The sequence below is a fragment of the Xyrauchen texanus genome, chromosome 31 (genome assembly GCF_025860055.1).
Source record: "Xyrauchen texanus isolate HMW12.3.18 chromosome 31, RBS_HiC_50CHRs, whole genome shotgun sequence".
NCBI classification, from domain to species: domain Eukaryota; kingdom Metazoa; phylum Chordata; class Actinopteri; order Cypriniformes; family Catostomidae; genus Xyrauchen; species Xyrauchen texanus.
This window is the reverse complement of record NC_068306.1, coordinates 20,781,437-20,805,493: the sequence shown is the minus strand read 5'-3', so window position 1 is coordinate 20,805,493 and position 24,057 is coordinate 20,781,437. Positions and strand designations below refer to the sequence as shown.

Genomic DNA, 24,057 nt, shown 5'->3' with positions numbered 1-24,057 from the left:
ATGTGTATTCAGAGAGGGGTTTAAAGCAGTGCGGAAATTCCACCTTAAGGTGCCCACCCCAGATATTCTGACACGGGCCAATCGCCCCCCTTTTCAGTCACCTGATTCTGATACTGCCATTTTGCCAGAGCGTTCGACTGTTAACTGAAGGAAATAGGAATTGTTGCTTCATCAAAGATGTCATCGACGAGATGTTGAATTTCCACATGTAGGACCGCTGCTGTAGCCTATCTATTCGAATTGGATATTTATATGACATTTAATATTTTGAGTGGCTTATGAATTTATACTTAGGGCTGAAGGAATTTGAAAATGATGCTCGGTATCAAATTCCGTTATGCACCGACTACATGCATGCAATGAATCACGGCGAATTTTTCCGCTGCTAGATCGACAACTTGACATCGACACTACGATATAAAGACGGGCCGACCGGATTTGTTCAATTTTCATTAGCAGATATTGCCTATAGATAGCTCCATTCAAACAGCAATTACATGGTTAACCGGCAACACCGAAGGAAAGCGAGTAACAGTGTCCTTTTTGTGTGCACCGAAAGGGGTATTTAAATAACGCTGATCGGAAACGATATATCGCTATTCGGAATTGTCATCGTTTCCGCGCGCAGATAACCGTGAGTGATCGACGTTATCTGAATGTCAGAGCATCCTCGGCCGTGTCCTGTTCGTATCAGGGTAGCGCGCTCTGCAAGACCTTTGAAAACCCACGGAGTGGGCTCCCTCACACCCCTGCAGTGAAAAAATCTTTTTGAAAGACGATTTATTGAAAATTGTAATATGTCGGGACAGTCTATCACGGACCGGATCGCCGCGGCTCAGCACAGCATGACGGGATCTGCCATCAGCAAAGCCGTGTGCAAGGCCACGACGCACGAAGTCAGCGCGCCCAAGAAGAAGCACCTTGATTGTAGGTTAAAGCAGAAAAGCTCTTCAAAATGTCATAGGTTTTATTATGCATCATGGCTTGGTGTAAGCTGAACGGTTGTCATTTAGTAATCCTATTCAATCTTTTCTAGACGTTTTTTTTTTTTTTGTTTGTTTTTTTGTTTGTTGGTATGTTACAACCCAATGGGGTACATTCAAATGATTAAAGCTGATGATTTCTAGACAGCCATTATAGAATTAATTTAATCAATTAACTGAAGGTCACCGTGGCCCGTTCATGGTCCCATACGAACATTAAAGCCGCGCGCGTGAGTGCAAATTACTACGCATGATTGACACACTGACAAATTAGCATATACACATTTGCAACCTAAGTATTCACCATTACACTTGACCGCTTTTAGTTATTTAAATTGTTCAAAAATGCATTTAAAGCTGTATTAATTTTATGCGTACGATAACGTATATGTTTATTAAATAATTGTGCTGTTGCCTTTATGTTGACAGTAATAGAACACCTGTGGTGTGAAACCTGTACAATCATTTTTAATTCTGATTCCATTAAATGCAACATACAATGTCAAGGGCAACGCATGGTGACCACTAATTTGTCAGATCAGAGGTATGCACTGTAATTTCCAAATTGTTGCTGAATTTAATCTTTATCTCACTTTTTAATGTTGTTGTTGCTGTTTGTATTTGTATACATTGTTTACTTGTGCTTTTTGGTATCCTCTGAGTCACTGAAGGTGACAGCACTATCAATGCAGTGGAGATTTTTACATATTGCAGCCCTCACCATCACAATAACCTGTAATTTCAGCCTGTTCTGATGAACCCGAACATCTATACATTTGTTTTAATTTAGATTAAAAGAATACTTTTGGTTCAATACCAGTTTAGGCCAATTAACAAAACATTTATTCCATCATGTCCCTCCTTTTCTGTAAAAAAGGCAAAATCGAGGTTACAAAGCATTTACAATGGAAGTGAATTGGGCCAAACATTTTTTTTTAAGGTTTAAAGGCAGAAATGTGTATCTTATAATTTTATAAAAGCACTTTTTTGATGAATTAAATGCAAATTTTTACAGTCGTTTTAGGGTTTACGCCGCTACGCCGACAAAGTTGTAGAACTGAATATAACTTTACAAAGAAAAGTTTAAAGAGCAATTTTATCGCACATAAACATATTGTTCATGTCTTGTGGCTATACTTTTGAAACAGTATTTTAACATTTACAGACTGGCCCCATTCACTTCCATTGTAAGTGTCTCACTTGAGCCCAAATGTTTGCTTTAGAAACAAAAAACAATTAATATAAATTTAAATTAGTAAATTTAAATTTTAAATTTAGTCCAAATTAATTTATGTAGTAATCAATATTATACAACCAATGTTGTGGATTGAGCACATCTTTCCACCCCCTAATCACCCTTTTAAGTGGATCTTTTAGTGTAATAAATATATGTTATGAAATAATCATATTTAAGATATGTATACAAATTCTATTTAATACATATAATAATGTTACCCAGTTTGTTGCTCTTTAGAAATGAGTCAATAAAAAATAATTTTAACAGAAATCATCCCCTGTACCAATCGTAATATCACTAATCCGATTCAGGTTTTTTAAAATATATTTGTATGAATTATTATTAATATAATTATTTTAGGTTTGGATGTGAGTTTTTAATTTGTATAAATTTTTTATGTAAAGTGCAACATAGTTACCCCAACCCCCCACACACACACACACCATCACAACCATGTTGTCTAAATATAGAAAGGTTTGTGTGTGCACCTACTTTTATGTCAAAATGAGTTTTTCTTTAATTCACAAATAATAGCTAAGCTTAGTTGATTAATGGAGCAGGTTATCAATTAAGCTGTCAGTCCAGAGTCTAGAGCAGATGTCCTGTGGGGGACATAAAGAAAGAAAGCAGCCTATAGATCTAATAAACTGCCAGGCTCATCCAATGTAGCCTAATAAAAGTAGCAGGTGTTCCCTGAATATGTGCTAGTATTCACTGACACAGGTTTTATTATCAGTTAATTAGAGAGAAATCAAGTGTATCTTTTGAGTAACTGCAATTCAAGCAATGTCACACTAGATAGCAGACCATCATCACTACATAATATCACATCACTATACTGTATATTGTGTCACTGTCATAGTGGAACATTATACTGCAATTGTACCCCTGGCAGTTTTCTGTAATATATTTTAAAAACATGGTCAATATCTTATGTATGCCATGTCTTAACATATATATCTGCTTGGTTGACAATCCAATTTTGCTAAGCAATGAAATAATTAAACACATTTCCTTCATTTCTAGATTAAATATATACATGAAAGGAATAGTTCATCAAAAATGTACACACTCTCATGTTGTTTATAATTCGAATTACTTTTTCCTTTGTAAAACAAAAATGGAGATATCATGCAGAACATTAGCCTCAATCACCATCAGTTTTCCCATTCAATTTAAATAGTGACCGAAGCCATTTGTCTGCTTAACATGTCCTTTTGTGTTCCATGGAGGAAAGTAAGTCATACAGGTTTGGAATAACATGATGACAGAATTTTTATTATTGGGTGAAACATCTTTAATGTTTGTAAAATGTATGTGTTTCTGTGAGGTATCTTATTAATAGGTCAACAAACCAAAGACTTATTCAGCCACTATAAAATCGCCCTGGAACATGTAAAGACATTGTTTCTGCTCTGTTTTCACACCATTTCCAGATCTAATGCACTGCACCAATGAGCTGAACATGAACATACCTCACTTGGCTGACACGCTGTTTGAGAGGACAGCAAATCAAAGCTGGGTGGTGGTGTTCAAGGCTCTCATTACGTCACACCACCTCATGATGTATGGCAATGAGGTAAGGTCTCACGTCCTGTATCATCGGATGTATTGTTGTTGTTGCAACAAACCCCTTAAGTTAAGAAAACCCTTTTTCCAAAGTATAACTGCAAGGGTATTTTAACTAAAGGAATTGGCTGCAGTTTCTCAGTGGACTGTCTCACAAAATCAATATAACAGTAGTATTTGCTAGAACTATTCAGTCAATTGTTAGAAGCAAAAAACTATAATCAAGTCTCCTTTTTGCCACAAACCCTGTTAAATAAACCCTTAATAATAGTAATATGCTTACAATTATATCTAAGGGTTTTATTAACTTAAGGGGTTTGTTGCAATTGGGTCTGATGTTCTCTTTTATGCTTTTCCAAAAAGTATTTATTTGTATTATTCCACTTAGTTTACTGGTAACCCCACAATCCTGCACTTCATTATCTGTCTTTTACATTACCAGAGGTTTATCCAGTACCTTGCATCAAGAAGCACACTCTTTAACTTGAACAATTTCGTAGATAAATGTGCATTACAAGGTAAGTAAACCTTTATGTTTCTCTGTCATAATTTATTATAGCTCGGTTTATGGACCTATACTATTCAGACCTTTACTTTTTCATCATTATTTTATAACAACAATTTTGTTGCAATCATTTCTGCCATTTCTACTCAGTTCGGATGAGTTTTCAGTGTTTCAGCCAGATTTTCTTCATAACGAAGAAAGTGAAAGTGGTTGAAAATGTGAACTTATCACTGCAGGTTGTACTTATAAATGTAAAGGCTGAAAATAAATGTAGACTTTATATTTTAGTGCAATGTTTTACTGCATAGGTTTATGTTATGTGTGTTGTGTCTGATACTGAAATCTGTGTAGTGAAAGAAACAAGGTATAAAAGTAGGGTACAATATTCTATTAGTCTTATTCTTATTGAATGTCTCTTCTAGGTTACGATATGTCCATCTACATCAGACGTTACAGCAGGTATCTGAATGAGAGGGCACTGTCCTACCGGCTAGTTGCAGTTGATTTCACCAAGATGAAGAGAGGGTGAGGCATCTGCTCGAGGAAAAAAATTCTATAACGAGCCAAACAAAACAAATGGCAAACATTACTGCTGATAGAATGGTGCTGTTTTAAAGCAGCCTCTGACAGCATAGAACTGTGATCACACTTTTCACTTTCAGCTCTGTAACATCATGCCATCAATCTGTTCTATTTAGGACTGATGGAGTGATGCGCACTATGAGCATAGAAAAGCTGATGAAGACCCTCCCTATCATTCAGAATCAGCTGGACACCCTTCTGGACTTTGAGGTAAAGATATTAACATAAATTAACTTGCAATATGCACTCCCTGGAATTTAATTTCTAACCATATAAAGCACACAGTGTGTCATCCATTTATGTCCAGTACTTCAATTGAATTAAATTCTCAATCTTAAGATAATTATAGCTGTTGCCTATAACATCAAATCAACATCAAATACAAATTGTGAAATGTGAACTTTCCATGTGAAAGTTCCAGAAAGTTCTGACACCTCCCTCCTGGTCAGATTAAGAGACAACCATTTAACTTGATAATAAAATCAGACAAAAATGATGTCATAAATGTTGCTGCTTTAGCTGCTTCATGCAAAAAAAACCCCGCTATATTTCAGGCTGGTCCAGCTAAAGCATGTAACTGACAGTTCCCCTTCTGTCGCTCTCTCCACGTTGTGTCGGAGAAGCGACACTAGGGGTCTCTCTTGAGCGCCGATATTCACCTCTGATCTTATTGAAAAGGGCCAATGGGAGTTGGCAGTCGGTATTTGCATATCCCGCCCCCGGACATACGGGTATTTAAGTGGCGCAAATACGGGAGTTCATTCAGAAAATTTCTTCGGAGCCGATGGTCTGTCTGCAGTTTGCTGCGAGTTACACGCCACTTAAACGTTCCTGTTTTCCTCTGACGATCTGCATGCTGTTGGATCTTGACGGCGCACAACAGCGGCTTTCTCCTTCTCAGTGCACGGCGTGCATTGTTGCCCCTGAGCGCTCGACAGCGCAGACACGCATACACACACACACTGTGTATTAAAAGAGTTTTTTACTAAAAGAGTAATTTTCTCTAAAAGAGCAAACACAGCGGCGTTGAACGTCCTTTTAAGGACGCGTCTTTTCAAGATGCCTTTCCTCCCTGTGTCGTTCCTGGATGCGGTAGAGTGCTCTGTGCTTCAGACGGCCACAGGCGCTGTCTCGTGTGTTTGGGCCGCGATCACACCGAGGCGGCGTTTGTGGATGGTTCATGTTCTCACTGCGAGAACATGACCATGACCACGTTGCGGTCGCGGCTCGCTTTCAACAGAAAGCAAGCCACCCCAGCTGCACCCGCGATTGCTCCTTCTTCCCACGGGATTAAGGACGGTGCGGTTGGCGCTGGGGCGATTTGGGGCGGCAGCGGGTGCAGTTTCACCGGGTAGCCCCCGCGAACCTCCCGTTCCCGACACGCTCGCTGGTCTCCGTCCACGCTCGCGGCGATAGCGGCTCGCCTCACGGCCCGGCTGTCTATCCTCCCGAATCCGAAGCAGATGAGCTCGCCGCTGCATCGGAGAGTGCGGTGTCTGATGCCGAGGACTCCCTGGACTGCCGCCTTCGGGCCAGCAGGCCCAGGCTGAGGCCGGCAGCTCAGATGTCCGACATGCTTGCCCGGGCCGCCTTGAGCGTGGGGTTGGACTGGAACCCTCCATCCTCCCCACAGCCTTCTCGGTTGGATGATTGGTTCCTGGGGGCAGCGCGCGTTCGCGACCTCGCATCCCCCTGGTCCCTTTCTTCCCGGAGGTGCATGATGAGCTGACGTCTACGTGGAGAGCCCCGCTCTCCGCTCGTCTAGGTGCCACCCGCTCCACTCTCTCCACCCTCGACGGCGGAGAGCGCCACGGGTACGACGCGATTCCCCAGGTTGATAGGGCAGTTGCGCACCATCTATGCCCCGGTAGCCCTACCTCCTGGCGGGGTCGCCCCGTACTCCCATCCAAGCCCTGTAGGACAACATCCTCGCTTAACGCGAAGGCCTACACTACGGCTGGATGCGCTGCCTCCGCCCTGCATGCGATGGCCCTCCTGCAAGTCCACCAGGCCAAAGCTCTCAGAAACATGCACGGGCGTGGACCTGATCCTGATGTGCTGCAGGAACTGCGCTCAGCGACCGACCTCGCCCTGAGAGCTACGAAGGCCACAGCGCAGGCACTCGGACAGACGATGGCCACAATAGTGGTCCAGGAACGCCATCTTTGGCTCAACCTGGTCGAGATGCGTGAGGCTGACAAAAACCGCTTCCTGGACGCACCTGTCTCCCAGATTGGCCTTTTCGGTGACACCGTCCAGGACTTCGCCCAACAGTTCTCCACGGTGAAGAAGCAGACGGAGGCCATTTCGCACATCATGCCCCGCCGCAGACCTGCCGCTACGGGCCCTGCCCCGTCTGCCCACCGAGTGCGTCCCCCTGCGAGGAAACCAGCTCCTGCTCTGCCTCAACCCGGGCCCAGCTCTCAGCCCCAGCGTCGAGCACTCCGCAGGCGGCGCACGCCCCTGTCTCACGAACCCCCTCCGGGACCCGGAAGGCTCCCAAGCGTTCCTGAGACAGCCGACCCAGAGCCGAAGACGTTAGCTCCGGAGGTGGTAAGACCACTCCGTCCCCCGGTGGAGGGCCGGGAGGAGAATCCTTCGTTTTTTCATTTGCCACACCCCCTGACGGGGGCTGTGGTACCCACATTCTCAATAAAAGAGCTATTTCCTTTGCCTCTGGGTCACCTGGCCCACAAATGCCGTTCTCACGGCAATGTGCTTTCAGATCACAACAGTCCCGGTACACCAGACGCGGCGATCCTGCCTTCCGCCTGCCCACGACTGTCCCCCAGCCGGCCGGTTCAGACGAGTCCAGAGGACGCCAACATCAGACCTCCTCCTCAGTCAAGAACCCGCTCCTGCCGGGCGTGCGGAGCAAGGTAAGTGCTTTGAGTCTATTCTCAGCACCTCAGCCTCAGGCCGCAACGAAGCCGCCCGACGCTGCATTACCTGTTCTGCACCGCTGCGAGGCCCCGCCGGGTACGTCCAAAATACTCATCCCTTTGGTGCCCCTAGCGCAGAGCTGGGAAGCGTGGCTTTCGCTTCCCAACGCATCATGCTGGCCGCACCGGACCATTCGACTCGGTTACGCAATTCAGTTTGCCCGGCTCCCGCCCCCCTTCAGGGGCGTCCGCTTTTCCGCAGTACACGGCGAGCACGCCAGTTCCCTGCGCACAGAAATCGCGACCCTCTTAGCCAAGGGCGCGGTAGAGCCCGTCCCTCCAACCGAAATGAGGAAGGGTTTCTACAGCCCTTACTTCATTGTACCCAAGAAAGGCGGCGGCTTACGACCAATCCTGGACTTGTGAGTTTTCAATCAGGCCTTGTTAAAACTCCCGTTCAAAATGCTTACGCAGAGAAATATTCTGGCTGGCGTTCAGCATCTAGATTGGTTCGCAGCGGTGGACCTGAAGGACGCGTACTTCCACATCTCAATTTTGCCACAACACCAACCCTTCCTACGGTTCGCGTTCAACGGCCAGGCGTTTCAGTACAAAGTCCTCCCCTTCGGCCTGTCTCTTTCCCTCGCGTCTTCACGAAAGTCGCAGAGGCGGCCCTTGCCCCGCTATGAGTAGCCGGCATCCGCATTCTCAACTACCTCGACGACTGGCTCATCCTAGCACACTCTCGAGAGTTATTATGCACACACAGAGACCAGGTGCTCCGGCACCTCAGCCGCTTGGGGCTTCAGGTCAACTGGGAAAAGAGCAAGCTCACTCCGGTTCAGAGCATCTCTTTTATCGTGATGGAGTTAGACTCAGTTTCAATGACAGCACGCCTCACTACGAGCCTGTAGGCTGCAAGTCGGTGCTGGACTGCCTCGACCTTCAAGCCAGGCACAGTGGTCCCTCTAAAACTTTTCCAGAGGCTCCTGGGGCATATGGCGTCCTCCGCGGCGGTCGCGCCGCTGGGGTTGATGCATATGAGACCACTCCAGCACTGGCTCCAGACTCGAGTCCCGAGACAAGCATGGCACCGCGGCACGCATCGGGTAAGGATCACCCCCGCCTGCCTCAAAACACTCCGACCCTGGACAGACCTCTGCTTTTTACGGGCAGGAGTGCCCCTGCAGCAGGTGTCCCGACGCGTCCTGGTCACAACCGACGCCTCCCGGTCCGGGTGGGGTGCCGTGTGCAGCGGGCACGCAGCAGCGGGCCGTTGGAAAGGGGCCCCGCTGTGTTGGCACATCAATTGCCTGGAGTTGCTGACCGTCCTTCTTGCTCTCAGGAAGTTCCTCCCGTTAGTTCGGGACAAACATGTCCTCGTGAGATCGGACAGCACCACGGTGGTGGCGTACATAAATCGCCAAGGTGGCGTACGCTCCCGCCACATGTCACAACTTGCCCGCCGTCTCCTCCTATGGAGCCAGCGACTCAGTGCATCACTCCCCGGCAAGCTCAACGTCGTAGCGGACGCACTATCACGACAATGCCTGCCCGGCGGGAGTGGAGGCTTCACCCCAGTCGGTCCAGCTGATTTGGGAACGGTTTGGCAAGGCCCAGGTAGACCTGTTCGCTGCCCAGGAAACCTCCCACTGCCCGCTCTGGTACGCCCTAACAGAGGCTCCCCTCGGGACAGAGCAGCTGGCACACAGCTGGCCCTCGGGGCTCGCGCAAGCACGCATTTCCCCAGTGAGCCTTCTTGCACCGGTGCTGTGCAAGGTCAGGGAGGATGAGGAGCAAGTCACGTTGGTGGCCCCCTACTGGCCCACTCGGACTTGGTTCTCGGAACTCAGGCTCCTTGCGACAGCTCCTCCCTGGCGAATTCCCCTGATAAAGGACCTCCTCTCTCAGGGACAGGGCACGCTCTGGCACCCGCGCCCAGACCTCTAGAACCTCCACGTCTGGTCCCTGGACGGGACGTGGAAGAGCTAGCCGGCTTACCGGCGACCGTTGTGAATACCATCAACCAAGCCAGAGCCCCCTCTACCAGGCACCTTTACGCCCTATAGTGGCACTTGTTCGCAGATTGGTGTTCTTCACGAGCCGAAGACCCACAGAGATGTGCTTTGGGTAAGCACGACCTGATCCTCAGGTTCCTGAGAGGCGCCCGGAGGTTGAATCCCTCCCGGCCAGGCCTAGTTCCCTCCTGGGATCTCTCGGTAGTCTTGGCAGGACTCCAGAGACCTCCCTTCGAGCCGCTCGAATCAGTTGGACTCAGGGCCCTCTCTCTTAAGACGGCCCTGCTGATCGCGCTCGCCTCCATTAAGAGGGTCGGGGACCTGCAAGCGTTCTCTGTCAGCGACACTTGCCTGGAGTTCGGTCCGGCAGATACGTCTGTGATCCTAAGACCGCGACCGGGCTATGTGCCCAAGGTTCCTACCACACCATTCCGAGATCAGGTAGTGAACCTGCAAGCGCTGCCCGGGAGGAGGCAGACCCAGCCCTTTCGTTGCTGTGTCCAGTGCGCGCCCTGCGCATTTACCTGGACCGCACACAGAGCACCAGACGCTCTGAGCAGCTCTTTGTCTGCTTTGGGGGACGGCAGAAAGGGAATGCCATCTCCAAACAGAGGCTTGCCCACTGGGTTGTTGACGCCATCACACTGGCTTATCACACCCAGGCCGTGCCCCTGCCCTTACGGGTCCGAGCTCACTCAACAAGGGGTGTTGCGTCCTCGTGGGCACTGGCCAAGGGCACCTCCCTAGCAGACATCTGTAGAGCCGCGGGTTGGGCAACACCCAACACCTTCGCGAGGTTTTACAACCTCCGCGTTGAGTCGGTTAGCGTCTCGTGTTTTCTCAGGTCTGAGCCCGTGAGAACTTCGGTAACACGTGAGACCGACTGGCCGGGTGGATCAGCTGTGCCCAGCGCCCTTTCCTGACGTCAAGGTAAAGTAGTGCGCCTTCTTCCCAGGGCACCCCACTCGAAGTCAGGCCCCTGGTCGATTCCTCCCCAGCCCTCTGGGTCCGTGGTTCAGCGGAGGAACTCGCCGACCCAAGCCACTGCGTGGTACCCTGATGGCTACCCTGTACTGGTATAGGTGCTCCACAGGTAAAGTAGAAGGCCTCCTGTGCGGATGCCCCCTGTGTGTATTTCCACGGTTCTGTCCCCTTACGAGCGGACCCCCGTGTCTCCCTTAGGCAGTTACAGCTGCCCCGGTCGCCATGCTGTAGCAACTCCCCCTTCGAGGCTGGGATCTACCACCGCACCATACTTTCCACACGAGCCCTAGGACGGCCGTGTGACGTGTCTACCACTTTTCCTCCCCAAGAAAAAGGGCAGGTGTGGTCTCCGCAGGGTCTGGGTAAGACCCCTTCCCTATATGCTTGTAAGGGCCCCGGCATTGATTGCTCTATGCGAGAAACATAGAGAGAAAAGAGGCCCAGCACTGGATGAAATCCCTGCCCGCCTCTGTATCGGCGGTTCACGTACACGGTTCAGCGCATGGCAAGATTGGAATGGGTCCCCTAGTGTCGCTTCTCCGACACAACGTGGAGAGAGCGACAGAAGGGGAACGTTTGGTTACGTATGTAACCTCCGTTCCCCGAGGGAGGGAACGACACGTTGTGTCTTTCCTCCGCCATGTCGCTGAACCGAGCCACTGTTGTGGCCTGACCATTTCCGGCTCCTCAGAAAAATCCTGAATGAACTCCCGTATTTGCGCCGCTTAAATACCCGTATGTCCGGGGACGGGATATGCAAATACCGACTGCCAACTCCCATTGGCCCTTTTCAATAAGATCAGAGGTGAATATCGGCGCTCAAGAGAGACCCCTAGTGTCGCTTCTCCGACACAACGTGTCGTTCCCTCCCTCGGGGAACGGAGGTTACATACGTAACCAAACGGCGATGTCTCCATCAAAATGGTGATTGGCTCATTTTTATTGTAAGGAAGGACTTCCATTCTTAGAGCCACAAATTTGGCATTACAAGTTTCATAGGCCGATTGACAAAGGTGAGCTCGGCCTTCCCAAGATTTTGTTTTATTATTATGCATTTGGTCTCAGACATTTGGCTCATTGGTTGCTTCCACCTGAGAGAGCCCCTCCCTGGTTTTGAACAAAGTTCTTGCCCCTATTTCGCCATTGCAAAGCCTTTCTATCAAACTAACAGGAGAAGTTAAGTTACACCCCCGTTATCTTGCATTTGCACGCGGTATGGACAAAAGTGTCCAGAGTGATTAATTCAGACATTTATTTAAATGTTGCCTCGAGCATATGGCGGAACCCACAGTTATGTATTAATAAGTCCCTTTTCTGCTGGTCAGAGTGGATTGAGAGGGAGGTTAATACACTCTGTGACCTATGTGAGAGTGGAGTGTTGAGATCCTTTGAAAATATGGTTCAACATTTTGTGATTCCCAGGTTACATTTTTAGGTATTTACAGCTGCACCACCTGCTCTGCACTATTTGTTGGGAGTAACATACACCCCCCTAGAGTGGCAGATACTCTGGGAGTGGTGATTACAGCTTTTGGAGAAGGTCATGAGGCATCGGTTTATTACTCCCTGCTAATTCAGAGTCTGTGGGACGGAGCTTCAACTTCTCTATAGAGATTATTGGAGAAAGATTTAATAGTATGGGGTAGTGTTTTGGGGAGAATGGTTTTAGTTTCATATAATATGATTCCACATTTTCAGTTATGTCTGTTTGGCTTGTTGTATGGGATCAATAAAAATTGTTAATAACAAAAAAAGCACTCACCTCTGAGACAGTGAATACATAGACAGCTTCAGGTCACTACAGTGTCTGCAGAGGCATAAACCCATAACTTGATTAGCCTAGAAATATATCTAAATAAATAAATAAATTGCAATATGCTGACATTTTATTCCCTCATATTGTAAATATACAGGTTTCCCAAAACATTTAGTCATTTTCAGAGTCAGTTTTCCCCAAACGCCATTTTTGTTCTGACCATGAGGTACAAAATATTTTATGCTTAATAGAATATGGATGTTTGATAGTGAATTTTGTAGATGCCTAGAAGAAATGTGGAGATAAAAGCAAACAAGGACTTAAAGGCTGATCTGAAACATGAATGTTTTGATTACATTTGTACTTTGCATTTCTCTCCAGGCCAGCTCTAGTGAACTGACCAATGGGGTGATCAATTGTGCCTTCACGCTGCTGTTCAAGGACTCCATCCGCATCTTTGCTGCTTACAATGAGGGTGTCATTAATCTGTTAGGTAATTCATTCACATTCAGTTCTATGCATTTTCTGTAACTTACAGGGTTCTCTTGTTAATGGAAAACCGAGAAATAACAGGGAATTTGAAAATTATGATTTACAGGCCTGTAAAAGTCAGGGAAATAATACAATCTTAAAAATTAATGGACATTTATTTTGTTAATATACTATTGATAAGGTTTATGCTCAGCTCTGAAATAATTCATTGGCAGAATATTGCTCTTTCTGAGTGCAATCTCTACAAAATAATTTGTAAAAATCCTTGTCCAGTTGACCCTTCACTAAACGCGAAATGTCCATTGACCAATCACAGCTTGGTAATGTTTAATACGCTAGGGCACTCCATTGATAACTCCATTGCTTTCCTTAGTGGGATGGGTGTGCTAGATATGACATAACTGCATAACTTGCAAACTCCCCATCATCATGTCACGGGAGCAGGACACAGTACCAGCACCTTATTAGAGCTTCCAGTATGCAAGAATAGCTGCCGGTTATATGTCAGAAATTGCACATCATTGCAGGTATGGCATTACCGGTCGACTTTGGGCATTGCGAGGAAGTATCTGCACAATTGTTCCAGGTGAAGTTTTTTTATGTCACGTTTGACACTGTTAGCAAGGTTGAGCTCATTTGCTAAAAACAAATCATGCAACAGTTAAAAAACAAGGCTCTAGGGTGCGAGAAAATGTGAGTGAAAATTACTGTGTGGGAATGTAAAAAATTATTTGGCTGCATCGGTGCGAGTGAAATCTGATAGCTGATAACAAAACGTATTAACTTATACCATCAGAATCAAAACTCCCAATGCATCTCACCGTATATAAAAATTAAGTTTCAAACTGTGATTAAAAAATAATACAATAAAGTAAAATAATAGAGGACTGACAAGTGCTAGTATGGTAAAACAGCGAAGTATCCATTTTGTTAGCTATCACTAAGCTTATGCAGTGTGCTGGGCTTGTTGCACACCCATGTACGACTCATGAGTAGATGCATTTTTTAACTGTAAAAGATTATTTCATTGCATGCTATTCCTCTGACCTTTATGACTCAACCCTTTTGGTGTTTCAATACTGGAGGGCACACAAATTGTTTTTTTGCCAGTGAGAAATACATGAAAATAATGGTTTGAATGTTATTTTATGTACCTCCCGTACACCCAGGGGTACAGTTACCCCGGTTTGGGAGACAATAGCTTAATTTAACAGTTTTATTCAAGAATCACTGAAGATAAAAATGCTTTACAATGTCACTTAACATTCCAAACAACATTAGAATAATATTAATTTAATTAATAAGCATATTTTGCAGAAAATTGCAACGTTGATGGTAATCTCCTATTTATTCCTATGGGACTTACTGCAAAGCATGTCTGAGCAAGCAGCAGTAACCAAATGGAGGCGGAGCTTAGAGAAGGGTCAATAGTGACAGGAAAAGTGTTGGAAAAGCCATGGAAATTCTTTTTGTCAAAAGATGGGCAAATATCTATGCAAAAGTATTAAGACAAATCTTAATGCCAGTCTGTGTTTGTTTGAACGAGTGTGTAATTTGCCTATATGTGTGTTTGTAAATGAGAGTGCACTGCAATTGTTTTTGGTCACAGGATATTAATATATTATATAGAAGAAATATATTCTGTTTTACTTCAAAGAGAAATGTTGTTGCTTGGATTTGCTAAACTCACTTTTTTCTTCACTTCAAAGAGAAATATTTTAATATGAAGAAGAATCAATGCAAAGAAGCGCTGGAAATATACAAGACATTTCTTATCAGGATGACCAAGCTCTCAGAGTTTCTCAAGGTGGCCGAGGTAAAGCGTCTCCAGATATATTCCATGCATGGGTTGGTTGGGCTCATCTTATTCAGGCCCTTTTATGCTGAGTATCCCTCTTGCCTTTAGGTCTAAAAACATGTTTCAAAGCCCCCCACCCCTATACTGCCTGTTCTGGTACCTGCACTGCATGCTTAGAAGAAAAAGTCTTTCTATCTATCTGTCCCTCTCAACAACAGCAAGATTAGTGCTATGATGCTTAGATGTAAACCATCTGTTTCTGCAGTGACAGTCCCTTTTTAAATAAATGTGAGTTGAATCTTTGTTTTTGCAGTTTGGATGCAGTGCACAGTTGTCAATTTGGCCCTTCACAAGTCCCTCTGGAACTATTGGATGCATAATTGCATAAAGACAAAGACTCTTGTTGATTCTTTTTATACCGTTTTGATACTGTATGTTTGATAAGTTGTCAAGATAAAGCTTCGCTATCGATGACTAATTACCGGGCACCCTCATTAGCTGCAAACAAACACTATTTTTGACAACTGTGCCACTATGATGGTTGGAATTTAGCTGTTTACTCATTATTTTGATATGTATGGAGGCGTATGTTGGGAAAAAATGCTAAGCACATCCTTCTTGAGTTTTAATTTTCTTTTGGTTCCTTTTGCTTTTTGGCTGAAAAATATGACTCTTCAGGAAAAAGGTGAAGTGCTATCCAAAAACTGACTAAAGTTGACTTTAAGAGCACATTTCTTTATTTGTATAACGATGTGTGTATGCCATTTGTTTTTCTTGTCTTTTTTCCAAAGTCAACATTAGTTGTGTGTTTCTTTTGGATGTTTCTCACCTAGTCATGTAAATATTTCGCCATTGTTCCCATGACCTACAAGTGACATTTCAATGTCTTCTCACCTATCACTCCACCTACAAATCCTTTCTGTTCTCATAACACTGCATGGAGTAATGGCTCTTTTTCTTAATTCCTCTTTCTCCCTTCTCCACGTGCCTCGGTTCTCTTTTTACCATTTGGTTTCACATTTTGTTTTCCGTTCTCCCTCCCTTCCTTTTCTTTTATGTCACAGCAAGTTGGAATTGATCAGGTTGACATCCCAGATCTCTCACAGGTTAGTGGTGCATTTCATCTCAGTTTCTCTCATGTGGCTTCACCCTGATCTCTCATTCACGCCTCACCCCATAGACGATCATCCCCAGCCCTTATTCTTTTCATTTTCCCCTCATCTATCAGACTTTTAGGATAGGGGCCTCAAGAAACTTACTCCATACCCGTGCACTCCCAAGGAATCGGATGTGCTGTTTTGCATTTTCTGTTGTCATCCGAGGTAAATGGGTAATAAAGCTAGTATATGTGAACTTTTAGAGGTGCTATCTCTGATAGCTGTTGCCTTTGTCATAACCACATGTATTCGTTTAGCATTTGATCAGTAATTGAAGTCAGGCTATTGTCTCATTAAATCTTAGTGCTTGCTCCTCAAGCCACTATTTCTTACTGGCATATCCATGAGAAATCTGACTGCTTGTAATTCTTATTCTGATTGAAATATGGCTAAATGGTGCTTGTGCTGATGAACTTTGCCACACTGTATGTGACCAGTCTGATGTTATGGGCATGGGCTCCCAAATAAAGACATTTCCTTACCTGTACACACTCACCTTTGCCATATATCTCTGTATTGGTAGGGTACTCTGCTTGGATAGCTTCATGGGTAGAACAGTGAATGTGCACAACTAAAAGAATGCCTTAAAACTGGAGTAGGGGATGAAATTCTGCCTGGCACCTCCCAAAGTTTTATAGTCTGCATTAAAGGCATATATAGGCCTCCAGTTTTTGCAAGTTTTGCATGTTTTACCAGATGTTCTCCATGCCAACAGAAGAGGGGTGCTGGGCATTGACGTCCCCCTTCAGTTTGTCACCATTTGGCATATTTGACATTTTTATTTACATTGGACAGGGACTCCTGAAGGTGTTGGGCTGGCACACTACAGAGTGGTACTTCAACTATGTCAACAAAACATTTTATTGGAAGGAGTGCCTTTGTTACTTAAGCTGAAGCAGTATTCAGAAGGCCTGCATTATTTTCCCAAGTACACTATCATTAGCAGTTTCATTAATGATCAGCAATTGTATGTTTGAAAGCCTATTATTTAATAAGTGGCTCCTCTTGTCTGTAAGATAGATACTCATCATGGCCTTTTGTATACTCCTACTCCTGTAGTACCCTTGTCTTAACTTCTCTTCCTTGTTTATCTCTCCTTTTAATAGTGTGTTGTTTCGTTGCCTATGTTTCAGATTTCTCAGTAAAAAATCTCCCTCAATTGTGTCTGATTATGGGTCTGAGAAATCTGTTCTTTTGTTATTCATGAAATTTCCTCCTCCAAATTGGCATGCACACTGTGCACAGCTAGTGGCTGGAAGGCAAATATTGTATAAGAACAGACACACATGCTTGCATACTGAATCCTTTTGCCAACATTAATATTCAATTGGCATTGCTCTTTTTAGACCAAAGTAAAACCATAAAATATTGGAAACATGCTCTCAATCAATGTTTGCCTTTCTTCTGTTAACCTGCTTTGGCTTCCAAATGTTTCAAATTCTATCAAAATGTTTATGCAGACACTCTATTTGACATTCTAATCACAAAAACTGTTTGAAAAGCAGCAATTGTACTTGTAAGGCAACACCTTATTAAACTCCTGATTTATTTAAAAGAAATCCAAGTGGAATCCAAAGATTAGTAGGTTCTGCTGTGGCATTTGATACCTGTACAGTGTGTGCATTTTTATCCTGTGCACGAGTAAAAAGTTCCTTTGTAGGTCAGTCTGCTTTCTGTTTTTCATGGTTTAATTCTTCTTAAGAGGCCATTGATCTCAGTTGACCTCACAGGTCTTGACATGGCCTGTCGGAAAACTTACATGGGAAACAGATATTTTTTGCATGTGTAGCTTTAAGCTAAATCCTTTCCACTTGAATTATTTCTGTTGTGTTTCCCCTTTGTTTTCAGAGACCCATGACCACAGTTAGGTTCTCTTAGTTATGCAGACTTAATGTGTGTGAAGATATGAGTGTGTCAGAGAAACAGAATAAAAAGGAAACATGTATAGTTTTGTTTTTTAAAGTGTATACATTGTTATGGTAGGATATGTTTAGTTTACATATCACTTCCTAATTGTCCTATGTGAAAATGTTTGTGTGTGTGTGTGTGTGTTTGCATTTAGCAAATAATCTGCTATTGCTACTTTTAACCATTTTGTTGTATTACCTAAAACCTGTCTTCCATCCTTATTTAACTTCACCATCAGGCTCCAAGCAGTCTCTTAGAAGCTTTGGAGCAACACCTGGCTTCTCTGGAGGGCAAGAAAATGAAAGATGCCACTACCATCAGCAGGTACTTTACAATCACGGATCTTATTGATATTGTTCCATCATATTGGTATTGTGGCTCTAAAGATCTTTTATATTTTTAAGAATAAAGTTAAAATAAAAAGACATGTATTGCTGTTAAATGTACACCTATAATCAACGTTGCCATAGGATTGTGGTTCTCATTATAAAATAGGTTCTCATAGAACCACTGCGAACTTGCAAATGATTTGTTAGTTTTTGTTTCTCGGCTATCTGATGTTCCAGTAAATAATTTTCTTACATTCATAGGGAGTTAGAGGGTGACAGACTACAGCCTGCAAAGGTAAGAAATTGAATTAATTTGCCAGAGTACATACCTCTGTCAAATTGCTAATGAGCATAGCATTCACAACGCTATGAAAGATCTTTGCACAATGTATGTTTAGCCAAACTATCTTTTCTGAAACATTCAGTATCAAATGGTTCAGTTTATGATGTTATTTCTGTTCTGCAGGCTGTTCAGCTCAAAGATATTGGTATGCAGACCCCAACAATATCCCCCAGTGGGCAGTCTGTGGGCAGTGCCAACAGCAGCTGCACCAGCAGCGGTGCCACAGAATTTCTCTCCAGTCCATCTGATCTACCCATCACAAATGGGTACACAAGTCCTGTTTCTGGAATTTTGCTAGAGTAGGAGTGCGGCGTGGGGACGTGGTCATGTGTTGGTCTGTGGGAGAGAGAGAGAGCGGTAAGGCTTGTCACCTGGTTTGTAATTAACCCTAACTCCTGTGTCTTGTTTATGTCTTGCTCCGCATCACTATAACAAGACACAGGTGTTTGGGTTAATTACAAACCAGGTTACCGCTCTCTCTCTCTCCCGCAGACCGACACATGACCACGTCCCCACGCCTCAAGGAGCTAGAGATGGGTCAGACTAGTTGTTTACAAATTAGGCTCTTTATAGATTGCGCTTCATTGCCCGGTGCAATTTACATTGCGCTTTTCCCACCATATGAAAGCAGACAGAAAAATTAATTTGATTCAAAAGAGATGTGTGTGTGTGTGTATTTTCTATCAATAATATCAGCAGTCATTATTCAAATAATGATAAAATGATGGAGAAAATTGTTATAACCTGGCATATATCCAGATGTGTGGTGTAGTCAAGTTAAAGAGATAATTCTGTATCACATTCACCGAGTAATGCTGTATAGTCCCGGCAGTTTTTGTCAAATCACAGTGGTCTGCTGCATCCTCCACATTATACTCGCTCAGAACCGTATTGCAAAATCGGAAATGTGCCATGCTGTTGGTTTGTGCATCCAGTCACAAGTGTTGTGGTTTAAGATGGCATGTAAAGGAAAAAAAGATCCCTGCATTCTGTTCGATTCTGTTGTGCTCTGTCTATCTGTTTTTGACACAAGAAGTGAAATTCACCCAATATGGAGCAGGTGAGCCTCAAACCAGCCTAATTATACAGGGCTTCCTTAAGACCAATTAGTCAGCTAGTCACTTAGACAACCCTCCAACTAGTTGAGTTTGAAAATATGTTGTTTATCACATCCATAGTAGGAGCTGCACATGAATAAAAAACAAAAATCTGGAGGTTTACTTGGGGACCATTACTCTATATGCCTTTTACATTTACATGTATTCATATAGCAGAGCCAAGTTGCTCTTCTAACCAAAGAGACTTACAAATGAGGAGAAATGCAAGCAATTTATCATAAAGATGCCAAGAAGATTAAGAGTACAAAATTTCAAGAGTCGACCAGATTAGTACGAATCTAGAACAGGAGTGAAGTTGAAGGTCTTGTTTACCTTTTTTTGTGAAAACAACTTACAAGGTTTAATTGTAATCTTCCCCTTCATACCTAACAGTGTGCACAACTTCAACAGTGACCATTTTGATCTGCAACACAATTCCAGCACCTCTGCCCAGACAACCACCCTACCAGCCAATAACAACAGCTGGGGAGGTAACAAAAGCAGAACACCCTGACACTGGCACATAACTGTTTCTATTTCTTTCTTTCTTTCTGTATTCTAAGTCATTGGTGAAATATTTATCTTGCCTTTTCTTTATTAATTCATGGAATATTCTTCACTTGTTTGGGACCCATCTGGGTGAGTCTTTCACAAGTTTTTATAAAGATTATAATGCTTTTACTTTTGAGAAAATTCTTAGACACGATTCCTCCATTTTATGTTCTAGGTTGCTTTTCCCGTAGGAGCACTTTTGAAGCCCACCTTCTCCTCACAGGTCCAAAGTCAAGGCACACAGTTCTACAATGGAGGAAAATTACTTACTAATGACCTGGACTCGTCCTTGGCCAATCTTGTGGGCAGTGAGTCTTTCAAAAAACTTTTTTTATTTAGTTTCCATGGCAATTCAACACATTCAACTATGTGTTACCTTTACTTAAAATGTACGTGTGTTTTGTTTTTCCTAGATCTACATTTTGGTGGACCCCCAGCCAAAAAGTAAGGGTTCTTCGAGTCAAAGAGAAGCAATTATTAGCTTGAAATTATTATAACCTTTATGTTCTGTCAAATTCGATTGTTGTTTGGGGTCCAGAGACCCCAAATGTTTAAGTCTAAATATAATAACAGTAATTTCAAAATGATGATCTTAATATATTTAAAATATTCATCTGACCTAGTCAAAACCCAGTTGGCTGATATTACTGAAGCTTTAACCCTCTGTTTTATCACAAACTAGGCATCAGCTTTACATTTGGTGGTTATCACAAATAGTAACATTGTTTCTGTTTGGGGTACATTTTGTAGAAACATACAGATTGGACTGTACCTCTACAGTGTTTATACCAGTTATGAAATCTAATCATGTGAAAATGAATTGCATTTATTCATTTTTATGCTCTACATTTCCCAAAAATGTGATGTAAAAATGTTCATAGGTGATGTTTGAAGCATGTTGTCTAGTTTCAATTTAGTTTAAAACTAGTTCTTATGAGATTAGGAAAATCCTGAAGTATCAACTTGATAGATCAATGTTAAGCATGTTTTTCTGATGAAGGTAAGGGCTGCGTGGGGACTCACACCATACTTGAGGGTTAAAATAATTTTTCGGACGTAAACGCTGAACTCTTTCTTGGAAAAGGTTCTGTAACACCCATAATTGTTGTAGAAAGTACAGCCTTAAGTGCTATAGTCTGAAATAGGAATACATTGTTTTCAGGCCAGAAGTGCAGTGGGCTCATTTGGAGAAGAAATCATCAGGAGGTTCCCACTGGCAGTCTAAAGCCATGAATGGCACAGCACCCTGGAGCCACACACACCTGGCTCCTGCTCCCATACCGATGCCACAAATGGTACGGAAAATGATTAATTCCTCAAGGCTCATGCTGCTGTCATGAAATTTCAGTCTGCTTCTTTGATTTGGCATGTTTTGAATAGACTATGTATGGGATTCACTATGCAAGCAACATGGTCTGTGCACTCTATATAACACAGAAAAGCAATTGGTTTTGTGTCATTGTCAGTAATACCTTTGTGTTTTTCGCTTTTTTGCATGTTTTTGTTATGCGACAGAATGGAATGATTTACACTGGCTATGTAAGTCCTGCTTGTACATAAACATAACTGAATGAGCTAGTTTCAAAGAACTATCAAAAGAAATATGCATATTTCTTTATATTTGCATTACTTTTGACTTTTTTCAATGTCTATCTCTCTCTCTCAGGCACCAGCTCCGGTAGCATTTCCGATGACAACCCCCCAAGTGCCTGTGTATGGGATGGTATGTGTTACTCATCATGCAGCTTAATAATATTGGATAATTAGAATAATTACAAAAAAAATATTTTAAAATAAATATTCAAATAGCGACTGATTATAGAGCTATGTAGCACTCAAATGAAGCATTACTTGATTGAAAATGTATCCTCAAGCTATGCATAAGCATCATTCATCAACACAAAGGTAACCCACAAAACTCCAGCATATCAGAAACTATTAAATACCAATATGACAGAACATTAAACATAAAATAAATAAATAAAATAACTTAATTTTAACACTTGTTCTCCCTATTCAGTCCCATGCAAAGCATGCTGGGACATGGAAATCCCCTGCCCAGTTTCATCTATGCTACATTAACACCACAAAAGTAATCATGTATTCCCAACTTAAATGGATTAAGTAAACTTCCATTATACAAATTTGAATGGATAGAACCAAATGAATAACCCAAGAACAAAATGTTCTGTAATTGTGTTGCTTTAGTTTAAGTAAATTGGTTAAAGTAAATTGAACAAGAGGCAAAAATTAAGTTTTGAGTGTATTAATAATTATTACTATCATAATATACAGAATTAAAGGAGTTATGCACCCAAAACAAAAAATCAAAATGATGTCATCATGTTGTTCTAAAACCATATGACTTTCTCTCTTAAATGTAACACAAAAGGAAATGTCAGTCACCATTCACTTTCATTGCATCTTTTGTCTATACAATTAAAATGAATGGTGAATGAGGCAAACATTCTGCCTAACATCTCCTTTTGTGTTCCACGGAAGAAAGAAAGTCAACATGAGAGTGAGTAAATGGTGACAGAATTTTCATTTTTGGTTGAACTATCCCTATAATACAAGGACTTCATTATGTGTGGCACTCACGCTATGTTTTTGCATTTGTTGCCCTGTAGATTCCTCCTACTCTGGGCCAAATGGGGTCAGTTCCCTTTATGGCCCCTCAGCCTGTGATATATAATCAGCCCATCCTCCGCACCACCAATCCTTTCACCCCTATTCCTGGAGCTCAGGTACTGTCATAAATGATAAAACGATTAATGAAAAATGTTCTATACATATCTATACTTGGGAGTGTGTGGTAGCAGTGATAAATGCTAACACTATGGTTCCCACAGTCGTGAAAAAAATTCAAATGAGTGTTTTTTTTAAAAGATGTGGGTCAAAAGATTAATTAATAGGTTGGTGTGGGAACCTTGTAACATGGCATAATGTTGTTGATGAAGCTGAATTCTTTCTTTCCAGATGCACTTTATGTAGCACTGAGGACCACGATGAACTGACACGTACGCCCGAGGAAAAACATCAACAAACTCAAAACCAAAAAATGGAAAGGCAGACATGAGAAATGGTTCATATGGCTCATAAGGACTGAAGAAGTGTTCATGTGGCATTTTACCCCTTTAACCTGTGTATTTGTAACATAACCACTCCCCCAACATCCAGCAACATAACAGTCCTCTGTCATTTTACATGTTACCTTTCATTTCTAAGTGTCAAAATTTAGTGTTTTTAGGCAGCCCTCTTTGATGATGTCACAGGTTGATTCAAATGGAATGACAGTGTACAGTGAATTGCAGTGGAATGAAAAGTTGTCATGATGTCAAGTCCATCCGTTTGGAAAAGTGATTGTTGTAATTGTGCACACTTGAATCAATGTTTATAATGTTTAAACCAAGCCACGGTTTTGTATGCACATTGCCTGAATAGTGTTTTGAATCAACCACTGTCAATGTTAATTGTGCCACAGTGGCTGGCATCCCAAATTCTTGAGTCTTGGAAAAATGTGTACAGATCACTTTTTGTACATTTGTCTCATTCCCAAACATTTTGGATTTCACCTTAAAGGTTCAGTTTGTTTTGTCATGACTTGTAATGCCTCATTCAGGTATGGTAAGGTATGGCTGTTTGGATTAAAGTAAATTACAGCAGTATGTTTATGGAAATTATACAATTTATTATATATCTTGCAAATACTGTATGGTGTCCAACTTCAAAACAAATCACTTTTCAACTAAAACTTAAAGGTGCACTCAGGTGCGCTGACACTTAAGGCGTGGTCACATTGAAAACAAATCACTGCCCCTAGCATTTAACAGTAAATTTAAACAGATTATCTGTCCAATATTGA

The 24,057-nt window shown here is 42.9% G+C and overlaps 1 protein-coding gene across 4 annotated transcripts; it reads left to right on the top strand.

Annotated features, from left to right (window-relative positions):
• The first annotated feature begins 139 nt into the window (after positions 1-139).
• LOC127624863 (phosphatidylinositol-binding clathrin assembly protein-like) lies at positions 140-23,319 on the top strand. 4 transcript variants are annotated; one of them, XM_052099814.1, is made up of 19 exons: positions 140-927; positions 3,657-3,799; positions 4,232-4,307; positions 4,717-4,819; positions 4,993-5,086; positions 12,898-13,009; positions 14,718-14,824; positions 15,871-15,912; positions 18,110-18,195; positions 18,462-18,495; positions 18,667-18,809; positions 20,034-20,131; positions 20,384-20,500; positions 20,606-20,636; positions 21,355-21,487; positions 21,708-21,731; positions 21,859-21,915; positions 22,823-22,939; positions 23,172-23,319. In XM_052099814.1, exons 1-19 carry the CDS (start codon positions 798-800, stop codon positions 23,184-23,186), a joined length of 1,662 nt encoding a protein of 553 aa, XP_051955774.1. In that variant the 5' UTR covers positions 140-797; the 3' UTR covers positions 23,187-23,319. The 4 variants fall into 4 exon arrangements, 3 of the variants coding, with proteins under 3 accessions (XP_051955774.1, XP_051955776.1, XP_051955775.1); XM_052099816.1 differs by lacking the exon at positions 15,871-15,912; XM_052099815.1 differs by lacking the exon at positions 21,708-21,731.
• The last annotated feature ends 738 nt before the right edge of the window (positions 23,320-24,057 follow it).